Here is a 22,054-nt window from a genome sequence, read left to right as displayed (position 1 = left end):
CCGAACATTAAGAAGGCTGCTATCATAAGAGTCAAAATAATAAGATCGAATACCCTAATATGTATAACATCACCCGTGAATCTATCCTTAAAAAATAAGATCACATTTTTAAATGATGTAGCAGTAGTTCCCTTTTTTTGTTCCAAGAACCACGATATACAGAGGCCCCCTTTCGGGTGTTAGAACAATAAGAAAATAGTGAACAATAAAGTTACCCACGGGCGAGTACAAAAACATTCCCCTTTTTTTAAAAAAAAGCGTTTTGCTTTCACCCGGGACTATGTATACAGACCACGTGAACACGCGAACCTCCGAGTGGGTTTAGGATCACGTGTCGGAACTACGTGATTAAAAAGTGACGAGATGCGCTACACAAGTTCTCTACCTAATCCGAAGTGGTAATCGTACAGACGCCGTAGCAGCAACCCGGGAATATGTGCCGGTGAATACAAGCAGGTAAGATGACAGTATGAGACATTAAGGGCTCGATTCCGATCCGGTAAAAAAATCCACCGTACGATTAGTATTCGTAGCCCTTTCCGTACGAATCGTAAACACACCGTACGACCCGACGAGTACGATCCGGACCAGGTGATCAGGACGTTATTCGTACGGTCCGCGTCAGGTAAGGGCGATTCGTACGGAAAAGCGCTCAATCACATACACACCGTACGCCGCGTACCCCCAATGATCGCCGGGGTATGCACCGTACCCCTGCGATCATGTGGGGTATGCGCCGTACACCCAGCGTACATGGGGTATGCACCGTACACCTACCGTACATGGGGTACGGTGCGTACCCCATGTACGCTGGGTGTACGACGTGTACCCCACATGATCGCAGGGGTACGGCGCGTACCCCGGCGATCATGGGGGGTACGCGGCATCCCCGGGGGGGGCGTTCTATACTTGTTTCGGCGCGAACTATGCGTTTACGGCTGTTTCCAGCTCCCGTAAAAAAAAGGGTCGTACGTTGCGTACCCGACACGAATCGTACTTGCTGGGTCGTAAAAACCAGCCGTGAACCGTAGCGATGTCACGTACAGCGGCTTCCGAGTGAGACTCGTATGGATATTTTAGTCGTACGGAGTCCTGTACGACTCGTACGGTCTTTGGCTCCTGGTACGGATCGTACTTCGTCGTACGTACGGGGACGTGTACGGGTACGATTCGTACGGGGAAAATTGCTCCGTACGACGATTCGGAGCGCATTTTACCGGATCGGAATCGACGCCCAAGTGTAGATTAGACTCGCAGTTTAATAACCACGGCTAAATAGTCTAACCCCAAGCTTTAATATCAGAGGGGGCATAGCGGACTTACGTATAGCTTAAATACGTGTTTCAAGTGCAATAACGTCTGTAATTATTAACCTTTAGGAACCTTTCATCCGGGTTGATTTAAAAACAAACACATGTTTTTCTACACAGCCACGAGCTTTTACTACCCGGGTGCGCCAAAGGAGCCAACTAATAGAGATCATAGATCTATAATAGGTAAGCACCCTGAATAATATAGAAACCCAACTTACTTACTGGGAAATATAATGATTTACTAAAAGATATATGTATACGTTACAGAACCAAAGACAGAACGGATATCCGTCTGGACTTGGACAATTGAACACGAGAAACCTCGGAGGTAAACATTTGTTATCTTCAGTATTAGCAAGAATGCTAAACGCAATAAAAGAGACTAATAAGGGTACTTTATGTTAACAGGTTGCTTTATGGCAATAGGAACCTGATGGGACAACCGAATATGAAACAATAAAATAGAATGAGACAGAAAGTGAAAACTTAAATCGGTTTCTCTCCCTTTCACACTGAGGTAATAATGTAATTATTTTATACAAATTGTACCCCTCCATAATACAATTGTATGTCATTAATGCAGTGTTCTCCTTCATAATAAACAGGAATGTGGGAAATCGTAAAGGTGAAAACGACCCCAGATACAATATAGAACAAATAACAAACAGCACTCACCGATACGCTACTGCATCGGTGAGTAATGAAGGGATGCGTATACATGTTGCATGAATGGTATGATAGAATGTTAGAAAGGCTTGGTTATCACTAACTAGACAGAAAATATATTTAACAATAGGTGTAAAAAATAAAGTGATGCATAAAAATATTGATTATACAATGTATGAACTACAGGAGGTAATCATGTGGAATAATATATGTATTTCTAGAAATGCTCTATAGTTTGCAATAGGTTTGTGAAAAAAATGATATATAGACTGCTATAAACTATGTGAATCGAACTGTAAAGTACTGCTCTTTTGACAAAAGGGTTTAACTATTTTTGGGAGACGATTATATATGAAAGATTTTAATGGTTTTTTTAAACAATTGAAAGTTATAATGGTGAACTATAGAACTGTGTTTATTGGTTGTTCGGCCCAAAGGTAGAGATGAAACTCCGTTGCAATCACAAGATGTAGTTACAACATTCAAAGGCGAAATTCTAACGCAATGGCAAGCTCAAATATGTAATGGCAGTACGTGCAAACGAGGAGCTAATAATCAATGTTTTATTTCACTGTTAGTAGGTATAAACTTGGAACTAAAAGCTATGTTTTATTTATGTATTAGGTGATACACAGTGTTTGGAGAAAACACATAGAGACTGTCCTGAGGAAGGGGGCCATAATCATCTAAGGCTTCCAAAACTCGTCAACGCATTCAAAAAAAGAGTCTCATTCGGAGTAGCCAACAAACATTTTGGTTATAAGGAAAGATTATTCCTCCCATTGTTGTCAAACGAGGGCCCGAAGTGACAAGATTAAGACAGATACTAGTGTCTTTCCCTACCTTTTCTCCATTTCCACACTAAGTAGTTTTAATTGTCTAACTATATGTTTTTAATTAGAAATGCATAAGAATTCATATTTTTTTATTGAAATAAATTGTATATTTTTACATACATATTGTTTTTTTCTTCTGGTAAGTGTCTCCCAAGCCAACAGACAGAGTGGAGTGAATGTTGCAGATTGAGCATGATAGAACTCTGAATCCTGTTTGGATCTGAGAAAATTGGATCTCCCATAGGGAAAATACTTTGTTTACTTGATAGTACACTGGTGCTCAATTTCCCTTTGGGTAACTACGAGCCCCTCTCTTTTGATTACAATCCCTATTTTTCATTCCATCTCCTGCCTCTTCCACCACCCTACACTTGTCTTTTCAACTCACTATTGCAGATCTATTTATCTCTGTTTTCTCCTTTTGTCCCTTTTGGTGTCTGACTCCTTCTTAGGTTATGCACAGTGCTCGTGCTGTTGTTGCAAAATTTCTTATAAATAAACATTTCAATGAATCTTAAAAGGGGATCAGAGCCTGCCCATTGTTTACCTTTAGTTAACATTGGTTGGCACCCACATCACTTTTTCTTTGCTACCTAGTGTCAGCTCCTCCTCCTCACCTCTAGCTTCCTCCGGCCTTGGAGTCTTCATCCATTCCGTGGAGCTTGGACCAAGTACTCTTTCCTGTAGCCAGTGTCCTTCCACTAGCCACATGCTCCTGCAGGTACTATTTTGCATTATTTGTGTTAACCTACCACCCCTGTGCGTCGTCTTTCTTTTTAATGAATCACCATTAGAAGCTGGCCTGGTATATGATGTACATTTATGTAAGTGGACACCCTGCACCATCAAGACAACCCTTATAATGATTTAGGAGGTCTTACACAACCATCGAAAGCTCTCTTGTTTTACCAGAACACAATCTTATATGTATAGATTAAGTGAAAAAAAAATGCACAAGGTATTTATAAAAATATGTATTTAATATATAATACTCTCTAACACATACAGATATCTCTTACCCAGAGATATGCTCAATGCACACAATACTTTGCATAGAAATCACTGTAAATAGCATGAAATACACAGTCCCCAGGAGGTGCAAAACCATATACTAAGAAAGTGGTATAAGAACCACAACTTGGGTCAAGAGAGGGTATAGAGGATGTAGAAGTGCTGGGCCGCCAAGAGACTACCCAAGGTGAGCAACTAGGAGCCCCACGGAGATCGTGTGCAGTGTGAGAACACAACTGCGTTCTTCATACAAGTCAACGTGTAAGTCCCAGTCGGATTTTTAAAGATTAAGGGCCCTTCCCAGTAGACCCTGATGAAACCTTGTGGAAGACAGAAAGTTAGAGAGCCACCCCACCCATGAATACCCTAATACCCACGTTACCTACACCATGGAAGCTGGGTCCTTAGGTGAGAAGTGGTGAACAGCAAAACACACAAGATGATGGACAGAATGTTGCACAATGGCAAACCATTCACTCCCAGTCACAGATCTGGGTATAATCCAGAAACCGGTCCTAGGATGCTTAATTCCGGGCCGGGGAACACATGGCTTGGCAGTTCGGGCTGGACTGTTCCCATGAGGCACAGGGTCAAGACTGATTTGCATATGGCCATGTCGGAACTGGGGTGGCTTGGTTCGCAAAATAACGATGGATTAAACCCAGATCGGTGACTGGGGCTGAATGTTTTGCCATTGTGCAACATTCCGTCCATCATCTTGTGTGTTTTGCTGTTCACCCTATGTGGGAAGGGTATGCCCGACGTGGGTCCTGTGCTCACTAAGCCACTGGAGTCAAGCTATCCTGGCTGAAGACGGCTGATAGCCAGAAACTGGTCCTAGGATGCTTGATTCCGGTACAGGGAACACATGGCTTGGCAGTTCAGGCTGGACTGTTCCCATGAGGCACAAGATCAAGTTCACAAATTTATATAGCGCACTACTCACCCAGAGGGTCTCAAGGCGCTTGGGGAGGGGGTTCATTATTTATCGAATAACCAGGTTTTAAGTTCTTTTCTGAAGGAGATGTGGTTCTGTGTAAGGCGGAGGTGAGTGGGGAGTGAGTTCCAGATCTTGGCCGCCAAGTAGGAGAAGGATCTACCTCCTATTGGAGGATCTTAGTTGGCGGGTGCGTGTATAGAAGGATATTCGAGAGTTGAGGCATTCGGGCCCTAGCTTGTAGAAGGCCTTGTGTGCGTGGGTGAGGAGACAGAATGTTATTCTCTTGTTGACGGGAAGCCAGTGGAGGTCTTTCAGGTGACCGGTAATGTGATCTTGGCAAGGGATGTCCAAAATGAGTCTCGCTGATGCGTTTTGGATGCGTTGGAGTTTTTTCTGTAATTTGGCTGTAATTCCGGCGTAGAGGGTGTTTCCGTAGTCTAGTCGACTCGTAACCAGTGCGTGGGTGACAGTCTTTCTTGTCTCGGTGGGGATCCAATGGAAGATATTTTTGAGCATACGAAGTACGTTGAAGCAGGAGGATGAGACGGCGTTGACTTGTTTGGTCATCGAGAGTGAGGAGTCTAGGATGAAGCCAAGATTACGTGCGTGGTCTGTGGGTATGGGTGCAGAGCCCAGGTCCGAAGGCCACCATGAGTTGTCCCAGGCAGAGGGGGATGATCCTAGGATGAGCACTTCCGTTTTGTCTGAGTTAAGCTTTAGGCGGCTGTTTTTCATCCATACGGCTACTTCTTTCACGCCTTCGTGAAGATTGGTTTTGGCGGTGTTGGGGTCTTTGGTGAGGGAAAGGATCAGCTGGGTGTCGTCAGCGTAGAAGTTGATGTTAAGGTTGTGTTGACGCGCTATGGAGGCGAGTGGACTCATGTAAACGTTGAATAGGGTAGGACTGAGTGATGATCCTTGTGGTACACCGCAGATGACTTCGGTGACTTCTGATTTGAATGGGGCAAGTCGGACTCTCTGAGTTCTCCCAGCTAGGAACGAGATGATCCAGTCCAAGGCTTTTCCTTTTATGCCGATGATGCTGAGGCGTTGTATGAGGGTGCTGTGACAGACAGTGTCGAAGGCGGCGGAGAGGTCGAGTAGAATGAGGGCTACTGTTTCTCCGTTGTCCAGTAGTGTTCGGATGTCGTCTGTTGCTGCGATGAGGGCGGTTTCGGTGCTGTGTTTGGCTCCAAAGCCGGACTGTGAGGGATCAAGGGAGTTGTTGGATTCGAGGAAGGCGGCGAGTTGGCTATTGACGGCTTTCTCAATGACTTTGGCCGGGAAAGGGAGGAGGGATATGGGTCGGTAGTTTTTAAGTTCAGAGGGGTCTGCTGTGGGTTTCTTCAGGAGGGCGCTGACTTCGGCATGTTTCCAGCTTTCAGGGAAGGTAGCAGAGTTGAAGGAGCAGTTGATGACATCACGGAGGTGGGGTGCGATGATGGCGTCTGCTTTGTTGAAAATGTGGTGGGAACATGGGTGGGTTGGTGAGCCAGAGTGGATGGAATTCATTAGGCGGATGGTGTCTTCAGTGGTGATTGGGTTCCAGGCGCTGAGGTTGTTAGAGGGCGGTTTAGGTTCTGAGGGGGTGGAGAGGATTGTTCGTTGGAGCTGTTGTCGAAGCTGTTATGTATGTCGGCAATTTTGTTGTAGAAGAAGGAGGATAGCGAATCGCAGAGGTCTTGGGAGGGAGTGATGTCGTTTGAGGCTGCGGTGGGGTTGGTGAATTCTATGACGATGTTAAATAGTTCCTTGCTGTTATGGGCGTTGTTGTCGAGTCGATTCTTGAATGCTGATTTCTTGATGGATCAAATCAGCTGGTGGTGTTTGCGGTTGGCTGCCTTGAAGGTGGTCATGTTGTCGGTGGTTGGGTTTTTTTCCATGTTTTCTCGAGAGTACGGCATAGCTTCCTGGATTTCTTAAGGTCATCGTTGAACCGGGGGCCTTTTTGCTGTCTTGTTTGGTGTGATGGTTTTTCAAGGGTGCTAATTCATCGGCGCTGTGAGTGATCCATTGTTTGAATTTGATGGCAGCTTGGTTTGGGTCCGATGAGAGGGCGGGAGGGTTTTGGTTGAGCGATGTGAGGAGTTGGTCGGTGGTGATTTTGTTCCATTTTCTTCGGGCAATAGGTTGTGGGGGGTTGTGGGTCGAGGTGGTTTTGTAGCTGAAGTGAACACAACTGTGGTCCGTCCAATGGAGATCTATGGTGCGATCTAAGGAAATGTATTTGCTGGAGGTGAAGATTGGGTCGAGCGTATGTCCGGCTACATGGGTGGGGGTGTGAACAAGTTGTTTGAGGCCGAGATTGGCCAGGTTGTCAAGAAGGGTGGTGGTGTTGCTGTCGTTTTTCTCACAGGGCCAAGACTGATTTGCATATGGCCATGTCTGAACTGGGGTGGCTTGGTGAGCAAAATAACGATGGATTAAACCCAGATCTGTGACTGGGGTGAATGTTTTGCCATTGTGCAACATTCCGTCCATCATCTTGTGTGTTTTGCTGTTCACCCTATGTGGGAAGGGTATGCCCAGACGTGGGTCACGTGCTCACTAAGCCACTGGAGTCAAACTATCCTGGCTGAAGACGGCTGATAGCCATAAACTGGTCCTAGGATGCTTGATTCTGGTCCAGGGAAGACGTGACTTGCCAGTTTGGGCTGGACTGTTCCCATGAGGCACAGGGCCAAGACTGATTTGCATATGGCCATGTCTGAACTGGGGTGGCTTGGTGAGCAAAATAACGATGGATTAAACCCAGATCTGTGACTGGGGGTGAATTGTTTGCCATTGTGCAACAGTCCGTCCATCATCTGGTGTGTTTAGGTGAGAAGTGGTGTCAGAAGCCACAGTCAAACCCAATAGAGGACTTTAGGAAAGTGCCGCTGGTGACGAAGGAGAAAGCGTCCAGTGGAATATGAAGGTGGATTCTAGTTGAGAGGTACCTGCAAGCAGAGGGGACAGAGTCTATGTCACTCAGGAGTGACCATGGGCTCTGGAAGACAAATGTCCACCAATGTCAGGAGTTGCAGGAGAGTTGACGAGGACCTTGACTCTGCAGCTGTGAGGACCAGGCAATGCTGAGGAAGACCAGGAGCCATGCACAAGTTGTCCCATGTCGGATGCCGATTGCTGAGGTGTAAGTGTCTGCGGGAGCAGAAACAAGCCTTGGCAAATACAACCCATGCAGAGGTCAAAGAAGGCACAGCGTCGGGATCAGCAAGATCTAGGGGACTCACCGCAAGCAGGGGAAGTCAGGGCAGACCCCAAACAGTCAGGGAAGCCCAAAAGAAGTAAAGGTGACTCTCAAATGGACCCACAGGCCAGAGAGACTGGAGTCGCAAGAGGACCTTAAGCAGCTCACCAAAACATGTAGGCCAGGATGCAAACAATGTGGTGTGGCCGAAGATTCTGTTCACTGGAGATGCTCGAGGATGAGGCTACTTGGAGCCTGAATATCTTCTTGGAAGGAAGCCAACAAGAGTTTGCAACTGCAAGTTAATGCAGTGAGCAGAGGTTCAGTTCCTGTGCTCCCATGAGGGATGCTGGCCTCAAACTTGGTGAGAGGGCAGGGCAGGCCTTTGGAGCTGTGGAGAACCACTAGCTGTATTGCAGAACATTTCGGAGTCTGTAGGATCTCAGGTTCAGGAGACCCGTCAGCTTAGTTGCTGTGCCTGCGAATGCAGGGAGGTGACTCAGTCACTTCAAGGGAGATTCCTTCAGGTGTCTTTGATGCCCACAGGTCCTGGAAGGTTCCTGTATGGTACACAGGCTTAGACAATGCAGCAGACTGGAAAGGAGACAAAGTCTGGCCCAAATGAAGTCCAGCTAAGTTTAGAGTGCTCAGACAGTAGAAAAAGAAGTGGTGTCCGAATTGAATCTTGTCCCATGATGAATCTCGGGACCTGCCCACAGGTAAGCCCTTAAGTATTCCTTCGGAAAAGGTTGGGACGGTTCAGGGAACCCTCCCAGGGGAGGGTCTCAACAGGGGGGAGGTTACTCTGATGTCCTTTGTCCAGTTTCATACCAGAGTGGGAGCCAACAGCTCCCAGGACTGGTTTGAACTGGACTATGCATGGGGACACCAAATGTGCAACTCATGCAGACTTAGTGGCACTGGCAAGCGCACCCAGCCTGCTCAAGTACAATAAATCTTGTCTGGGAGGTGGTCACACCTCCCTGTGACAGGATGCCTACTGTTCTGTCGTCCCTTGCTCGAGCTTGGCTCAGCAGTAGGAGGGCAAAATCGTGTCTCTGGTTGGCAGTAACCATTTTGTGCAGTCCGGGTCTGGAAGACTGGTACCGGAGACATGGAGAGCCTAAAGGAGGGCTTTTCCGGTGCTTGGAATCATACCCTCATACCTCCCACACCATTTACGGTGTGGGGGTATGATTCCAACATGTTTGATACCAAATATGATAGGTTTGGTTGCAGCCAGTTTTGAGATGGACATTGCCTAATTATGCGATGCCCCTCTATATTATATATGGCTGCTTCACTTGCAAACTCGGAGAATGGACTCAGTAGAATGTAGGGGTGTCCTGCTCATGCAGGAGCACCCTCACACTTTGAACCAAGCACCCTACTTTCAGGATTGCAAAGGCCTGCAATAGGGTTGACTTGTAGGTTTTAATTGCAGTGACACTAGATATAGGAAACCTATATCTTTAGTAAGTGGTGCCAGCACCAGCTTGCACAGGCTACAATGGCAAGTCTGTAGTTTCAGTTTGAATGGTCCGCTGTGGGTTGAATAATACAAGCTTCAGCCCATGGGGGACATCAGGGGTAACTATGCCCTGGGTACCTTAGTCCCATATACTAGGGACTGATAAGGGTACCCCAGCATCCAATGTGGGATATACCTAAGTCCTGATCACAACAATTTAAGGTAGAAAGCAGAGAGACTGGGATCCTGATTAGCAGGATCCCAGTCAGACTAGTCAAAAACAGCTTAGCACCAGGCAAAAAGTGGTGCTAACCAATCAGAATGATCCTACCTTCCTACAAAACACCCCCAACGAAAGGAGATAAGGCTAACCTTGCCCACTTGAGTCTGTATTTCCAAAGTGGCCATATAAGGAAGTGCCTGCACTTCCAAGGATACCCCTATCTTATAGTCCACTGAGAGTTCCTCCCCTGTAGGGTCTTGGATCACCTCAAAAGTTTGGGGTATCTACCTGTCATCTGTTTGAACCAAGAAAGAGGATGGCATGGTGTCTGATAAGGGAAGTGAGGCCCTGACAGGGTTGGTCTTAACTTCCTCAGGGCATTGGTCACCATTTAGGCCCTTCTTTATTTACGTGACTGACTTTTACCTATCCCTAGGAGTCAACCTCTGGCTGCCTACAGCTTTTGGTTGATTTTGTTTGGTTGGAACAATGAAGGGCCAGTGAAGGTTTGGGTTAATGGTGTCCCAGGTTTTACCTTGCCTAACAGATTCCATTTGGGTATGTCATATTCTAAGGAGAAGAGAGATTCCTCAGATTACTGAGGGTGGCCCATTTGTTTAGTTTTAATAGGCTGGGTTTTCCTAATCTGTGGATGAGGGGACTCCTCTTGGCAGTGGGCTTGTGGGGTCCACTGACATCCCTGGCCTCTGCAGCCCTAGGCTGGCTGAGACCTATAGAGAGGTGCAGGATACCTGCTCCAGACTGGGTACCTCTTTGGACAATTCTGCTGCCCTCAGTGGCTCTGTCAGGCCAGGCCTGGCTACCTCTAGCGGAAGTTTCTTCACAAGGGGTATGGTCAGTTCCCTGAGGAGGCTGACCTTAACCTAAAATCTGCAGGGTGAAAGACTTTTCTTCCTCCCTTTTGCTCTCTGTGGGAGCATTGTGGGTAATTTTTTCAGACTCCGCTGTTCCTAATTTTTCCTGTGGTTGGACTGGGACCCTAAGGGTCTCAGCAACTTGCTAAGGGAGGTTTATCATTTCTAGATGTGCCTTTAGTTCTACTACAGCCCACGCTGAAGATTCGAAATCATTGCCCAAGAGGCAATCTACAGGCAAGTTTGGGGACACTGCAACTCTTTTAGGACCAGTGACTCCTCCCCTGTTGAGATTGACTATGGCCATGGGATGATCTGTTCTAACACCATCATTGTAGGTCACCTGGTACTGGTACAGAGGTAAAAGCTGACAGGGGGACACTAATTTTCCGGTCACCATGGTGATACTACCCCCTGTGTCTCTAAAGGCTATAGCTTTCTGATCATTAATCAGAGGCTCCTGTCTGTACTTGCTTAAGGTATTTCGAGTTTCAGTAAAAGTGGCAAAACCCATGCCACCATCACACACTAAGGTAGCCTTTTTGGGGGATCGGGCTACGCCAGTATCCACCTCAGTACCCCATGAGAACCCAACTAAACTTTTGGGTGCATTACTACTACCTGGGGTACTACTACTAGGGGCACTAGGGTATATTGTAATAGTTGTAGCAGTGTTTTTTTTTATCCTTATAGTTGGTCTTAGGACAATTAGAGTCATACTTCATGTGGGCAGGTGCTTTTCAAACATGACAATAGGGTTTTGTGCCAGCAGAAGAAGACGTTTTTGACCCAACCTGAGAGGAAACATTTTGGGGACCTTCAGATGATTTCTCTTTGAAAGAATCCTTCTTTTGGTCACCACCACCCTGGTTCTTCTGCTTTACCCAGGTTCTGACCCATTTGTCTGCCTTCTTTCCCAATTCTTGGGGAGAAGTCAGATCTGAGTCCACCAGGTACTGGTGCAAAAGCTGGTTCTTACAATTATTAAGGATCTGCTCCCACATAATCAAATAGTAAAATCCTCAGTAGTCATGCACTTTGCTTCCACGTAGCCAGCCTTCCAAAGCCTTAATAGCATTGTCAATGAAATCTACCCCGTCCTGGGTTGGTGCTTTCTGGGTGTCTCTGAACTTAATCCTGTATTTTTCAGTGGTTAAGCCATTACCATTAAAGAAATAACTCTTCAACACTGAGTAATCAGCATCTTCCCATCTAACAGTGAGGAGCTTATCTCTACATTTGTCAGCAAAGGAGAGATACAGGATAGCTGCCTACTCTTCCTGGGGGACCCTCTGAACTTTCTAGGCCATTTCCAAGGCATTTATTCATTAGTGGATGTCATTACCAACATGATAGGGAGGGTCTATCTTGCTTGGGTTCCTATGGTCAAAAGAAGTTTCTCAAGCTCTAAGGACACTGTTGCTACCACCATGGGACTTCTTAGCTTTCTGGACTTCTAGGAACTCTTTGTCAAGGGGGACAGCTGCTATTGCCTGAACGCAAGCTCAAAATCTGTATCACGGAGCATAAGACTAACATCAGACTTAATAATCTAAAATCATCTGTGGCAATTCATTGGAAAGAGAAGAATCACCAAATCTCACAACTCAAATTCATGGTGATCGAGGCAATCCAACAGCGCCCCGACATGGATCCAATAAAACAGAGACTGAGAGCGGAGTTCTATTGGATAAAAAAACTGAACTCTACCCATCCATTGGGGTTGAACGACCGGATTGAACATTCATGGGTATTATAATGGACTGACCTACAGCATTGGTTTTTGCTAAATTCTGTACCCCATTCATGTTGGTAATGTATGTTTTGAGGTTTGTCATTTATCACTCACATTATGTCCGAAGCAATGCTCTTTACATATTTATGATTTTTGCTTATTGTATCATGCCGTTGAAATGTGATGATTTTCGGTTTAGCATTCGTTTTTTACATTCACTCGTAGTGGGTGTATTGTTGTGAAGCCAGAGCACTCGGCTCATGTGACCGTGGTGCCGCAATGTTATTGGTTGTGGCCACGATCACGTGACCGAGTCTCTACCCTATGAGAACTGTTGGTGTAACTATGTCGGCAAAACTTGAGAGTCCACGGAGGCGCGAACGCGTCCTAATTCTCGTAAGTAAATGTACCGTGGGTTAAACGCGATAGAGGGGGAGATAGTTTTGGAGGCCAATGGGTTCAACGCAGTTTGTGGGGTTGTACATCTTTCGAGGAGCGAAGTCATAATGTAACGGATTTTACTTTGGTGACAGTGAGACCTTTTCTTAATGATTACACATGTTTCCGTTTTTTAAGCACGTTAAGCAGCATTGAACTTGAGAGCATTGTATTGTTGTATATTGTAGAGGGTGACTAATTTGGTCCTGTTTGATTTTCATTTACAGACCCCTGACGAAGGGTCATGTTTTTGGTTGACCGGAAATGCATTGGGTGTTACTATGAAGTGTATGATAATACTAATTAATACTGCTACATAAGAAGGAGATTATGTTAGCAAGAATGATCATGTAACTACATACAAGAGAGTCTTTCCGAATCATATTCGATGAATTGAATAAACACAAATGAACTTGAAAAGAAAACGTTGTTTTCGTTGTAAATTTGGCGCCCAGTCTGGAGGCTAGTGCTACTAACCTCAATATTCACTACTGATTCATTAAGGCACGTCCCTTGACTACGTGCGGCGACTGTGGTACCTACCTTAAAACTTTAAAACTTGGAGAAATTTCATTTAATCTGAGTGCTTAGGATAACATTGTTTTCTGGTATATGATGTACACTTATGTAAGTGGCTCCCTGCACCAGTCCCTTATGGTGATTTAAGAGGTCTTAAACAACCATAGAAAGCTCTCTAAGTGGTAGCTGTAGAGAGCAGCCTACAGGCTTAGTCCAGAAGGAGTGTAAAGCAGCTTGTTTTACCAGAACACAATCTTATATGTATAGATTAAGTGAAAAAGAACCACACAAGGTATTTTATATAAATATGAATTTATTATATAATACTCTCTAGCACATACAGATATCTCTTACCCAGAGATATGCGCAATGCGCACAATACTTTACATGAAAATCACTGTAAATAGCATGAAATACACAGTGGACCCCAGGGGGGGCCAAACTATATACTAAGAAAGTGGTATAAGAACCACAACTCTAGTCAAGACATGGTCTAGAGGCCGTATAAGTGCTGGGCCCCAAGGAACTACTTAAGGTGAGTAACTAGGAACCCCACAGAGATTGTGTGCAGTATGGAAACACAACCGCGTTCTCCACACAAGTCCATGTGTAAGTCGCGGTTTGATTGTTAAAGATTAAGGACCCTTCCCAGTGGACCCTGAAGAAACTCCATGGAAGACAGAAGGTTGGTGAGCCACCCCACCCATGGAAACCCCAGTACCCATGTTACCTACACCAGGGAATCTGGGTGCATAGGTGTGAAGTGGTGTCGAAAACCGCCATCGACCCCAATGGAGGACATCAGGACAGTGTCAATGCTGTTAAAGGATAAAGTGTCTGGTGTAATCCGAAGGTGGATTCTAGATGAGAGGTTCCTGAAAGCAGAGGAGACAGAGTTGCAGGAGAGTTGATGAGGACCTTGACTCTGCAGCTGTGAGGACCAGGCACTTGTGAGGAAGAACAGGAGCCATGCATGAGCTGTCCCACATTGGATCTCAATATCTGAAGGGTCGGTGTCCGGCGGGGGCACCAACAAGCCTTGGCAAATGCAACCCCTGCAGAAGTCGAAGAAGGTGCAATTTGGGACTAGCAAGGTCCAGGCGACTAACCGCAAGCAGGGGAGTTAGGGCAGCCCAAGCAATCAGGGGAGCCCAAAAGAAGTTAAAATGGACCAACAGGCTGCAAGCACTGGAGTCGCAAGAGGACCTCAAGCAGCTCACCAGAGGATGCAGGCCACGATGCAAACAATGCTGTGTGGCCAAAGATTCTGGTCACTGGAGATGCTTGAGTTTGTGGCTACCTGGAGCCCAAAGATCTTCTTGGATGGAAGCCAACAAGCCTTGGCAAATTGGCACAGTGCACAGGGGTTCGGTTTCTGCGGCTCCCACAAGGGATACTGGCCTCAAACTTGGTGAGAGGGTAGGGCAGGTCTCCAAGCTGTGGTGAACCACCACCTGTGTTGCAGAACCTTTTGGAATCTGTATGAGCTCAGGATCAGCAGACCGGGCAGCTTGGTTGCGGTGCCTGAGAATGCAGGGAAGTTACTCCTTCACTTGAAGGGGGTCTCCTTCAGGTGTCTTTGATGCCCACAGACCTTGGAAAGGTCCTGTATGGTGCACAGGCACAGACAATGCAGCAGACTGGAAGGGAGATGAAGTCAGGCCCAAACAAAGTGTAGAGTGCCCAGACAGTAGAAGAACAAGTGGTGTCTGAATCGAATCTTGTCCCACGAAGAATCTCAGGACCCAACCACAGGTTAGCCCCTAAGTACCCTTAGGAAAAGGTAGGGACGATTCATAGGACCCTCCCAATGGAGGGTACGGACAGGGGGGAGGTTACTGCCATGTCCTTTGTCCAGTTTCGCGCCAGAGCGAGAGCCGACAGATCCCAGGACTGATTTGAACTGGACTATGCATGGGGACACCAAATGTGTCACTCATGCTGAGTGGCACTGGCAAGCACACCTACCCTGCCACAATATACTAAATCCTGTCTGGGAGGTGGTCACACCAATGCCTATTGTTCTGCCTTCCCCTGCTCAAGCTTGGCTCGGCAGCAGGAGGGCAGAATCGTGTATCTGGTCAGCAGCAACCATTTGCGCTGTCCGGGTCTAGAAGACTGGTACCAGGGACATGGAGAGCCTAATGGAGGGCTCTTCAGATACCAAACATGAAAGATTTTGTTGCAGCCAGTTTCGAGATGGTCATCGCGTAATTATGTGGTGCCACTCAATATGGTATAGAGCTGATTCACTTCCTACCCGGGAGAATGGACTCCGTAGGTTGAACGGGTGTCCTGCTCATGCAGGGGCACCCTCACATTTAAAACAAAGCACCCTGCATTCAGGATTTCAAAGGCCTGTTATAGGTTTTAAGTGCAGTGATCCTAGATATAGGAAACCTACATCTTTAGTAAGTGGTGCTAGCACCAGCTTACACAGGCTGCAATGGCAGGCCCATAGTTTCTGTTTGAATGGTCTCCCATGGGTGGCATAATACATGCTTCATGGTGGAACTTGGGGGTACCTATGCCCTGGGTACCTAAGTACCATATACTAGGGAATGACAAGGGTACCCCAGTATCCATTCTGGGATGTACCTAAGTCTTGAGCTTAACAATTTAAGGGAGAAAGCAGAGAGACTAGAGTACTGATTAGCAGGATCTCAGTCAGAATAATTAACAACAGCTTAGCACCTGGCAAAAAGTGGAACTAACCTTGCAGATGATCCTACCTTCCTACATAACACCCCCAAACCAAAGAAGATAAGGCTAACCTTGCCCAGTTGAGTCTGTATTTCCTAAGTGGCCTTATAAGAAAGTGCCTGCACTTACATGGATACCCCCTATCTTATGGTTCACTGAGAAGTTCCTCCTGTTGTAGGGTCTTAGATCCTCTCAAAAGTTTGAGGTGTCTACCTGTCATATGATGGAGCCAAGAAAGAGGCTCGTGTGGTGTCTGGTTAGGGAAGTGAGGCCCTAACAGAGTTGGTCACAACTTCCTCAGAGCACTGGCCACCATTTAGGCCCTTCTTTCCATGACTGACTTGTACCTATCCCTAGGAGTCAACCTCTGGCTGCCTGCAGCTTTTGGTTGGTCAACTCTCCTGCAACTCCCGACATTGATGAGCATTTGTCTTCCAGATCCCCTGGTTACTCTTGAGTGACATAGACTCTGTCCCCTCTGCTTGCAGGTACCTCTCAACTAGATTCCACCTTTGGATTCCACTGGACACTTTCTCCTTTGTCACCAGCGGCACTTTCCTAAAGTCCTCCACTGGGTTCTACTGCAGTTTCTGACACAACTTCACACCTATGTACCCGGCTTCCCTGGTAAGGGTACCAGAGTATCCAATCTGGGATATACCTAAGTCCTGAACAGAACAACTTAATGGAGAAAGCAGTGAGACGTGGGTCCTGATTAGCAGGATCCCAGTCAGACTAGTCAAAAACAGCTTAGCATCAGGCAAAAAGTGGGGTAACCATGCAGAAGGGTCCATCCTTCCTACACACCCCACTGTGTTTAACCAATCACCTCCCCCTCCTTCTCTTTGTTGTTTTACATCTTGTGCAATCCATCATGTCCCCCACCCTCCTCCCTCTTGTCCTCCACCCACCTCTATTGTGTCCTTTTTATCTCGTCTCAGTTAATTTTATATGGTACTTGGAATGAAGAAGCGAATTGTGCTGCCCTGAAAGAAGGTCCACAAAACATTATGCAGAGCACAGAGCTCTAGCCACCACAAATTGCAGCAGCTTCAATTTTAAAAAGAAAAAACATGCAATGATAACAAAGAGATGATCAGATAACTTGAAGGCACACCTCCACTGACATGTTTTCAACTCAGCAATAATTTGGACCTTTTTCCAGGAGAGTAAATATTGTATGAACAGTACCTTTAAATAAAATGCGGTGCTGCTGAGCACAACTCTTTCAAACATTGTATTTTTTATGCAGTTTTACATAGTGAGAACTTGAATCAAAGGTATTGGACAGCTTTTTTTAAAAATAAATTACATTGCACATGGACACTTTCATTTTGTTTTCTGCTACACGCGGGGATTACGCGATTTGGCCAGAATCACAGGATGTTGAGCCAATGCTGAGAAGCGAACCCTGTTCCCCAGTTCCAAGGTCGGCAGCTCTGACTTTGACATGCATTAATTGTGCTAACCTCCTCCCTTGTTGTTTTTTACAAACCCTACCTCTGCTTTTAACTCACCACCTCCTTCTCCTGTTCCCTGTTGTTTTACCCACACCCCTGTACTTTGAAAAATACAATAGAGTTCGCTTGGTCAAAATATGACAAAAAAAATCATATTTGTCTTTGAAAATGAGTATGATGCTCACCACATGCAACAACCTGCAGAAATTAAATAGTGTCTAATTGACATCTAGAAGGGATTACTCCCACAAGATGTAAATGTGTCAGTCAGTGTGCTCATCTGTGTGAGACAGATAACTCGAGAAAAGACAGATATGCAGTGCAGTGAGGAAACTAGTAATATGCTTGGTGGTGCCTCCGCGGCACCACCAGCATGTTACCAGCCTCACTCCACTGCAAGACTGTTAGGGATCGTGGATCCCTGGCGGTAGCAGTGGTTCTGTGGCGGCCCATCCGCCATAGTTAAGAATATGGCGGGTGGACTTCCAGTCTGCAGGCCCACGGACCGCCACCACGACTATGGCGGTCCAATGGACTGCCAACGTCGGAATAAGGAGCTAAGTGATTTTCCCAGAATCAAAGGATGTTGAGCCGAGGCCGAGATTAGAACCTGGGGCCTTATTTATGAAGGCCTTACGCCGCCGATGCGTCACTTTTTCCCATGTTAAAAGTGACGCACTGGCGGCGCAAGGCCTTCATAAATGAGGCCCCTGGTGCCTAGCTCCAAAGTCACAGCTCTGACCCTTACGCCACTTCCTCTCTTTGATAACATACATACATGTAATAGAAAAATCTATATAGTACTGCAGCGTAAATGGAAACTTCATGTTACACCTTTGGAAAGCAGGTATAGTCTGTAAAAAGTAACATATGAAAACGGTCATCCTTACGGTTCATTTTACTAAACAAACATTATTACTGATAGTTATTTGTATTTTACTTCCAGGGCTTTAAGCGGGCCGGGTCTCACCGGGTCTGAGCACAGGCAGTTTTTTTAAGGGGGGGCTCGAAACGGGACTCTATCGGGCTCTGTTTTGTGCCCTGGCACAGACGGTCTGTCTTTTTTCCCGGACTACAGTCCGGAAAAAAGTGCCAGGGCACAAAACAGAGCCTGATAGAGACCCGTTTCGAGACAGCAGACACATCATATGCACTGCTGACACTGCTCATTTCTCACTAGTGGAGAAGTTAGGGCATGACGTCATGCCAAGTGAGCATTGAAGGGGAAGGGAAATCCTATAAAGAGAGTAATTTTCTCTGTAGATGTCACTCATCTTTCTTAGACTCAGGAGCAGCAAAATTGTCGTGGTGTCACCAGGGCTTTAAGTGGAAGCTTTCTCAATAATATCTACAAGCCAAAGTTGCTGCTTATTTATCTTTTGCAACTAACAACCATTGACAAAGCCAATAGTCCTGACTTGTAGGTATGATGTTACTTGTTGTGTCATATATTTGGATGCAATGACAGAACCAGCAAAATACAAGTCTGGCGGCACACTATGCTAACCACAGATTTTTGGCTTACGTGTTTTAAGCCACGCCCCTAAATACATTGGCCACGCCCCTTTGAGAGACCCCCCTCCCCCCCCCCCGTTTTTTTTTATCCCACTTAAAGCCCTGGTTACTTCCATTATTTTAACTATGTATATAGAGAGATTAACATTGGATATTTAAAATATATAAATATCTAAAATCACCTGAAACCAACTGATCTTGGATGTGACTTATGTGTGAGAAAAAATTCTCTGAGGGTCTGCAAGGCGTGATGATTTTTCGGTGTTTTTTAAGTCCCAGTTGATGTGTTTGTTCGTCTGGTGTTTCGGGAATGTCGTGGTCATCGCCCTTCGGTTTTTGACTCCGCCGGGACACCAAGCCTCGGAAAATGTCCCCACGTTGGAGTTTTTGCTCCAGTTCCGCCTGGGTGAACTGAGGGTATATTGCTGATAACCAAACTGCGGAGCAGACATTCGGGAGCACGTCCTGGAAACGCTCAGATCTGCTGTGGACCGCGGAGTTCGCAGGGACACGGCTGTGACGCACGCACAGGGCGCTGTTCATGGCTGGCAAATTGGGTTCCGTCATGAAAACCGATTTTGGGAAATATGGTTCTCCACACAGAGATGGTTTTGTGCGCCAATTAGAATGGGATCTCATGACTGCGGTCGACGTTTCTTCTTTGATGAAGTAGTTGTGTGGGGCAGACTATCTATTGGCCGCAATTTCAGGACGACTGCTGCGGTGTGTGATCTTCCCTAGGTGAATGCAATGCCCCGTGTCCTTGTTGCTGATGATAATGCGCTGTGTTGGTTTGCCTGGAGCTAGCTAGTGGCCTTTGTTGCCCGTGTTCTGTTGCAGGTTTGGCTGCAGCTTCTGTTGCTCAGTCGCCCTGAGGTTGTTTGTTATATAATTGCTGACTCCAATAGCTCCTTAGTAACCATTTTCAAAAAGCTTGTTTATTTACAAATCTTTCTTGGCAACTCCCGGATCTTTACACCCATTGTGCGGATTTACTGTGGGCCCTACCTACTTTTGAGCACTAATGAATGCCTTTAGAATGAAAATATCGCAATTGTTGTATTTAAAAAAAAAATGATTATTGAAGCAAACCCAAGTAACACAGACTATATAATACAATACTGTGTGAGTTGTATGGGGGAAAAGAGAAGAACATAAATGAAGAGAGGCATTCAAGTATTACATCTTTTAGATGGCTAAATACTTAAACAGCAGAAATTGTTGATTATTCTTAACATTTTCAGTACATTGTGTCCATTTTTTATCCCTAATTGACGGCTTAGAGCAGTATGTTTTTTAGACAGCCCTCCAAACGCCTTTGGTGAGGAGTTTACACTTTCAAGGCGCTGTATCTGCATCTCGGTTTACCTGAGTTGGCTGGAAGCTTCCACACAGGCAAGGCCATCAGAAGCAGGCCAGCAGGGCTTGCTTCTAGGCAGGAGGGAAAAGACAGCAATCCGCCTCATGTCCAGAGCCTCAGGGTCTGTGCAAGTCTGTGCACAAAATGGTGTTCCATATGGTGGGTGGTGCAATATTATGTTTCCAAACCCACTGCCAACCAGAATTTGAGCATCGTAGAAATGTTCAAAATTCAGCCAATCAACAGTTTTTGATTGATTTCTAGAAATAGCACCCCTCACCTTCTTCAAAGAATGCTCCGTAATAGCCACCATCTACACGTACATGGCCAGTGACACCATTGGAGGACTATCTATGCCAGGTAGTCATTACTAGGACAGGGTGACCAGGCGTCCCCGTTTTGCCAGGACGGTCCAGTTTTTAACCAGCTGTCCCACCAAATTTCAAGAAATATAGCTCATGTCCCTGTTTTTAAAGAGGGTCGACTGAAAACGGTGGAAGGTGTTTTTTTATGTTTTACAAAGCAGGGATGGTTAGCAGTTGTTTCAAGAAAGCAATTTAATTAACAGGCAAGCTACTGGGTTTAAAAATAGCATTTTATGTATGTTCTTACTGCCTGTTCTGTAATTCTCTGTTGAGGTGCTCTCATCGCTTGAAGTAAAATTGTAGTCCTTCTTCTATTTTTGTGAAATGTCCCGGTTTTTGGCTCAAAAATTCTGGTCACCCTACACTAAGAGAACCTGGAAATAAAGAATAAGTAATGAAGAACAATCGGAGGGACATGGCTGTTCGTGTTCTACTGTGTGGGCAACATCCACTATCAGGATATTGAAATATAAAGCTCTCGAATGTCCCAGGGCGTCTTGGCGCTGGTAGCACAGCAGAGGGATGGCTATGGCAACTAAAGCAGAGGTTATAGATTAAAACGCCAGGTTTTAAGAATGTTGTGTATCGATTTAGATGTCTGTATATAGATTTTTCTTATACATGTCCTTTTATAGGCACAATTCGCATTGCCCTTATATAGGCATAAGATCCCAGTCCTTATTTAGGCATTAGCCATGCTAACCAAATACAGGCATGGTCACCTACATCTGTCCACCCCAATGTCACAACGAGCTCTTAGAAACCAGACCCGTAAGCTGTTGGGAGTTTCCCTAGCCCAGGATTATTGATTTCTCCAAGAGCTCATTTATTATGCATGACCACTATACCCTAAGGGTTCATTCATGACGTCTTCCTCTGCCCGACTTTACATCAATGCAAACATTCCTAAGCACCTTCCAGGTATAAATATACCTTCTCTTACCATGGCAAACCGCGGCTCGGCTGCACAGCTCGATACAACTCGTCACAGCAAGTAAGGAGGAGACCTCGACTTAGAGGAGCCCTTGTCCCGGCCTGACACAATGACAAGACAAAGTCATCCCTCCTCGCAGAGAATCCCGCTTCCAATGTTCTGACTCCCTTTGCGGAGTGTTAGAATTTGAGACCCGGAAAGAGATTCCAACATCTCTTATTCTCAAGGTGTGGAGCTGACTAGAACCTAGAGGGACTCTTGGCATAACAAGCAATACCATACCATACTATAAAATACAGCACCTACTTCTTACCTTGTACTACACTTAGGTTAGGTAGACTGGGGTAGAACTAGTTAGAGAACGCATCGTATGAGTACTAGCATTTTAGCCTGTGTTATATATGTATATATATATGAATATGTATCATAGCTAAAAGACAATGCAATTGCAGTATTATTTCTTTCTACTGCTTACGCTGTACATTATATTTCTTGCATTC

The 22,054-nt window shown here is 45.7% G+C and overlaps 1 protein-coding gene across 1 annotated transcript in view; it reads right to left on the bottom strand.

The window, feature by feature from the left end:
* The window catches only part of LOC147726403 (uncharacterized), a 49,065-nt gene extending 29,342 nt beyond the window's left edge, over window positions 1-19,723 (bottom strand). The window contains exon 1 of the mRNA XM_086962934.1: window positions 19,078-19,723. Coding sequence (XP_086819060.1) covers window positions 19,078-19,534 — 457 coding nt within the window. The 5' untranslated portion in view covers window positions 19,535-19,723. The remainder of the gene's footprint in view (window positions 1-19,077) is intronic.
* Between the last annotated feature and the right edge of the window lie 2,331 nt (window positions 19,724-22,054).

This window comes from Lissotriton vulgaris, chromosome 3_1 (genome assembly GCF_964263255.1).
Source record: "Lissotriton vulgaris chromosome 3_1, aLisVul1.2, whole genome shotgun sequence".
Lineage (NCBI taxonomy): Eukaryota > Metazoa > Chordata > Amphibia > Caudata > Salamandridae > Lissotriton > Lissotriton vulgaris.
The sequence above is the reverse complement of the archived record's forward strand: the minus strand, read 5'-3'. Positions and strand labels throughout refer to the sequence as shown.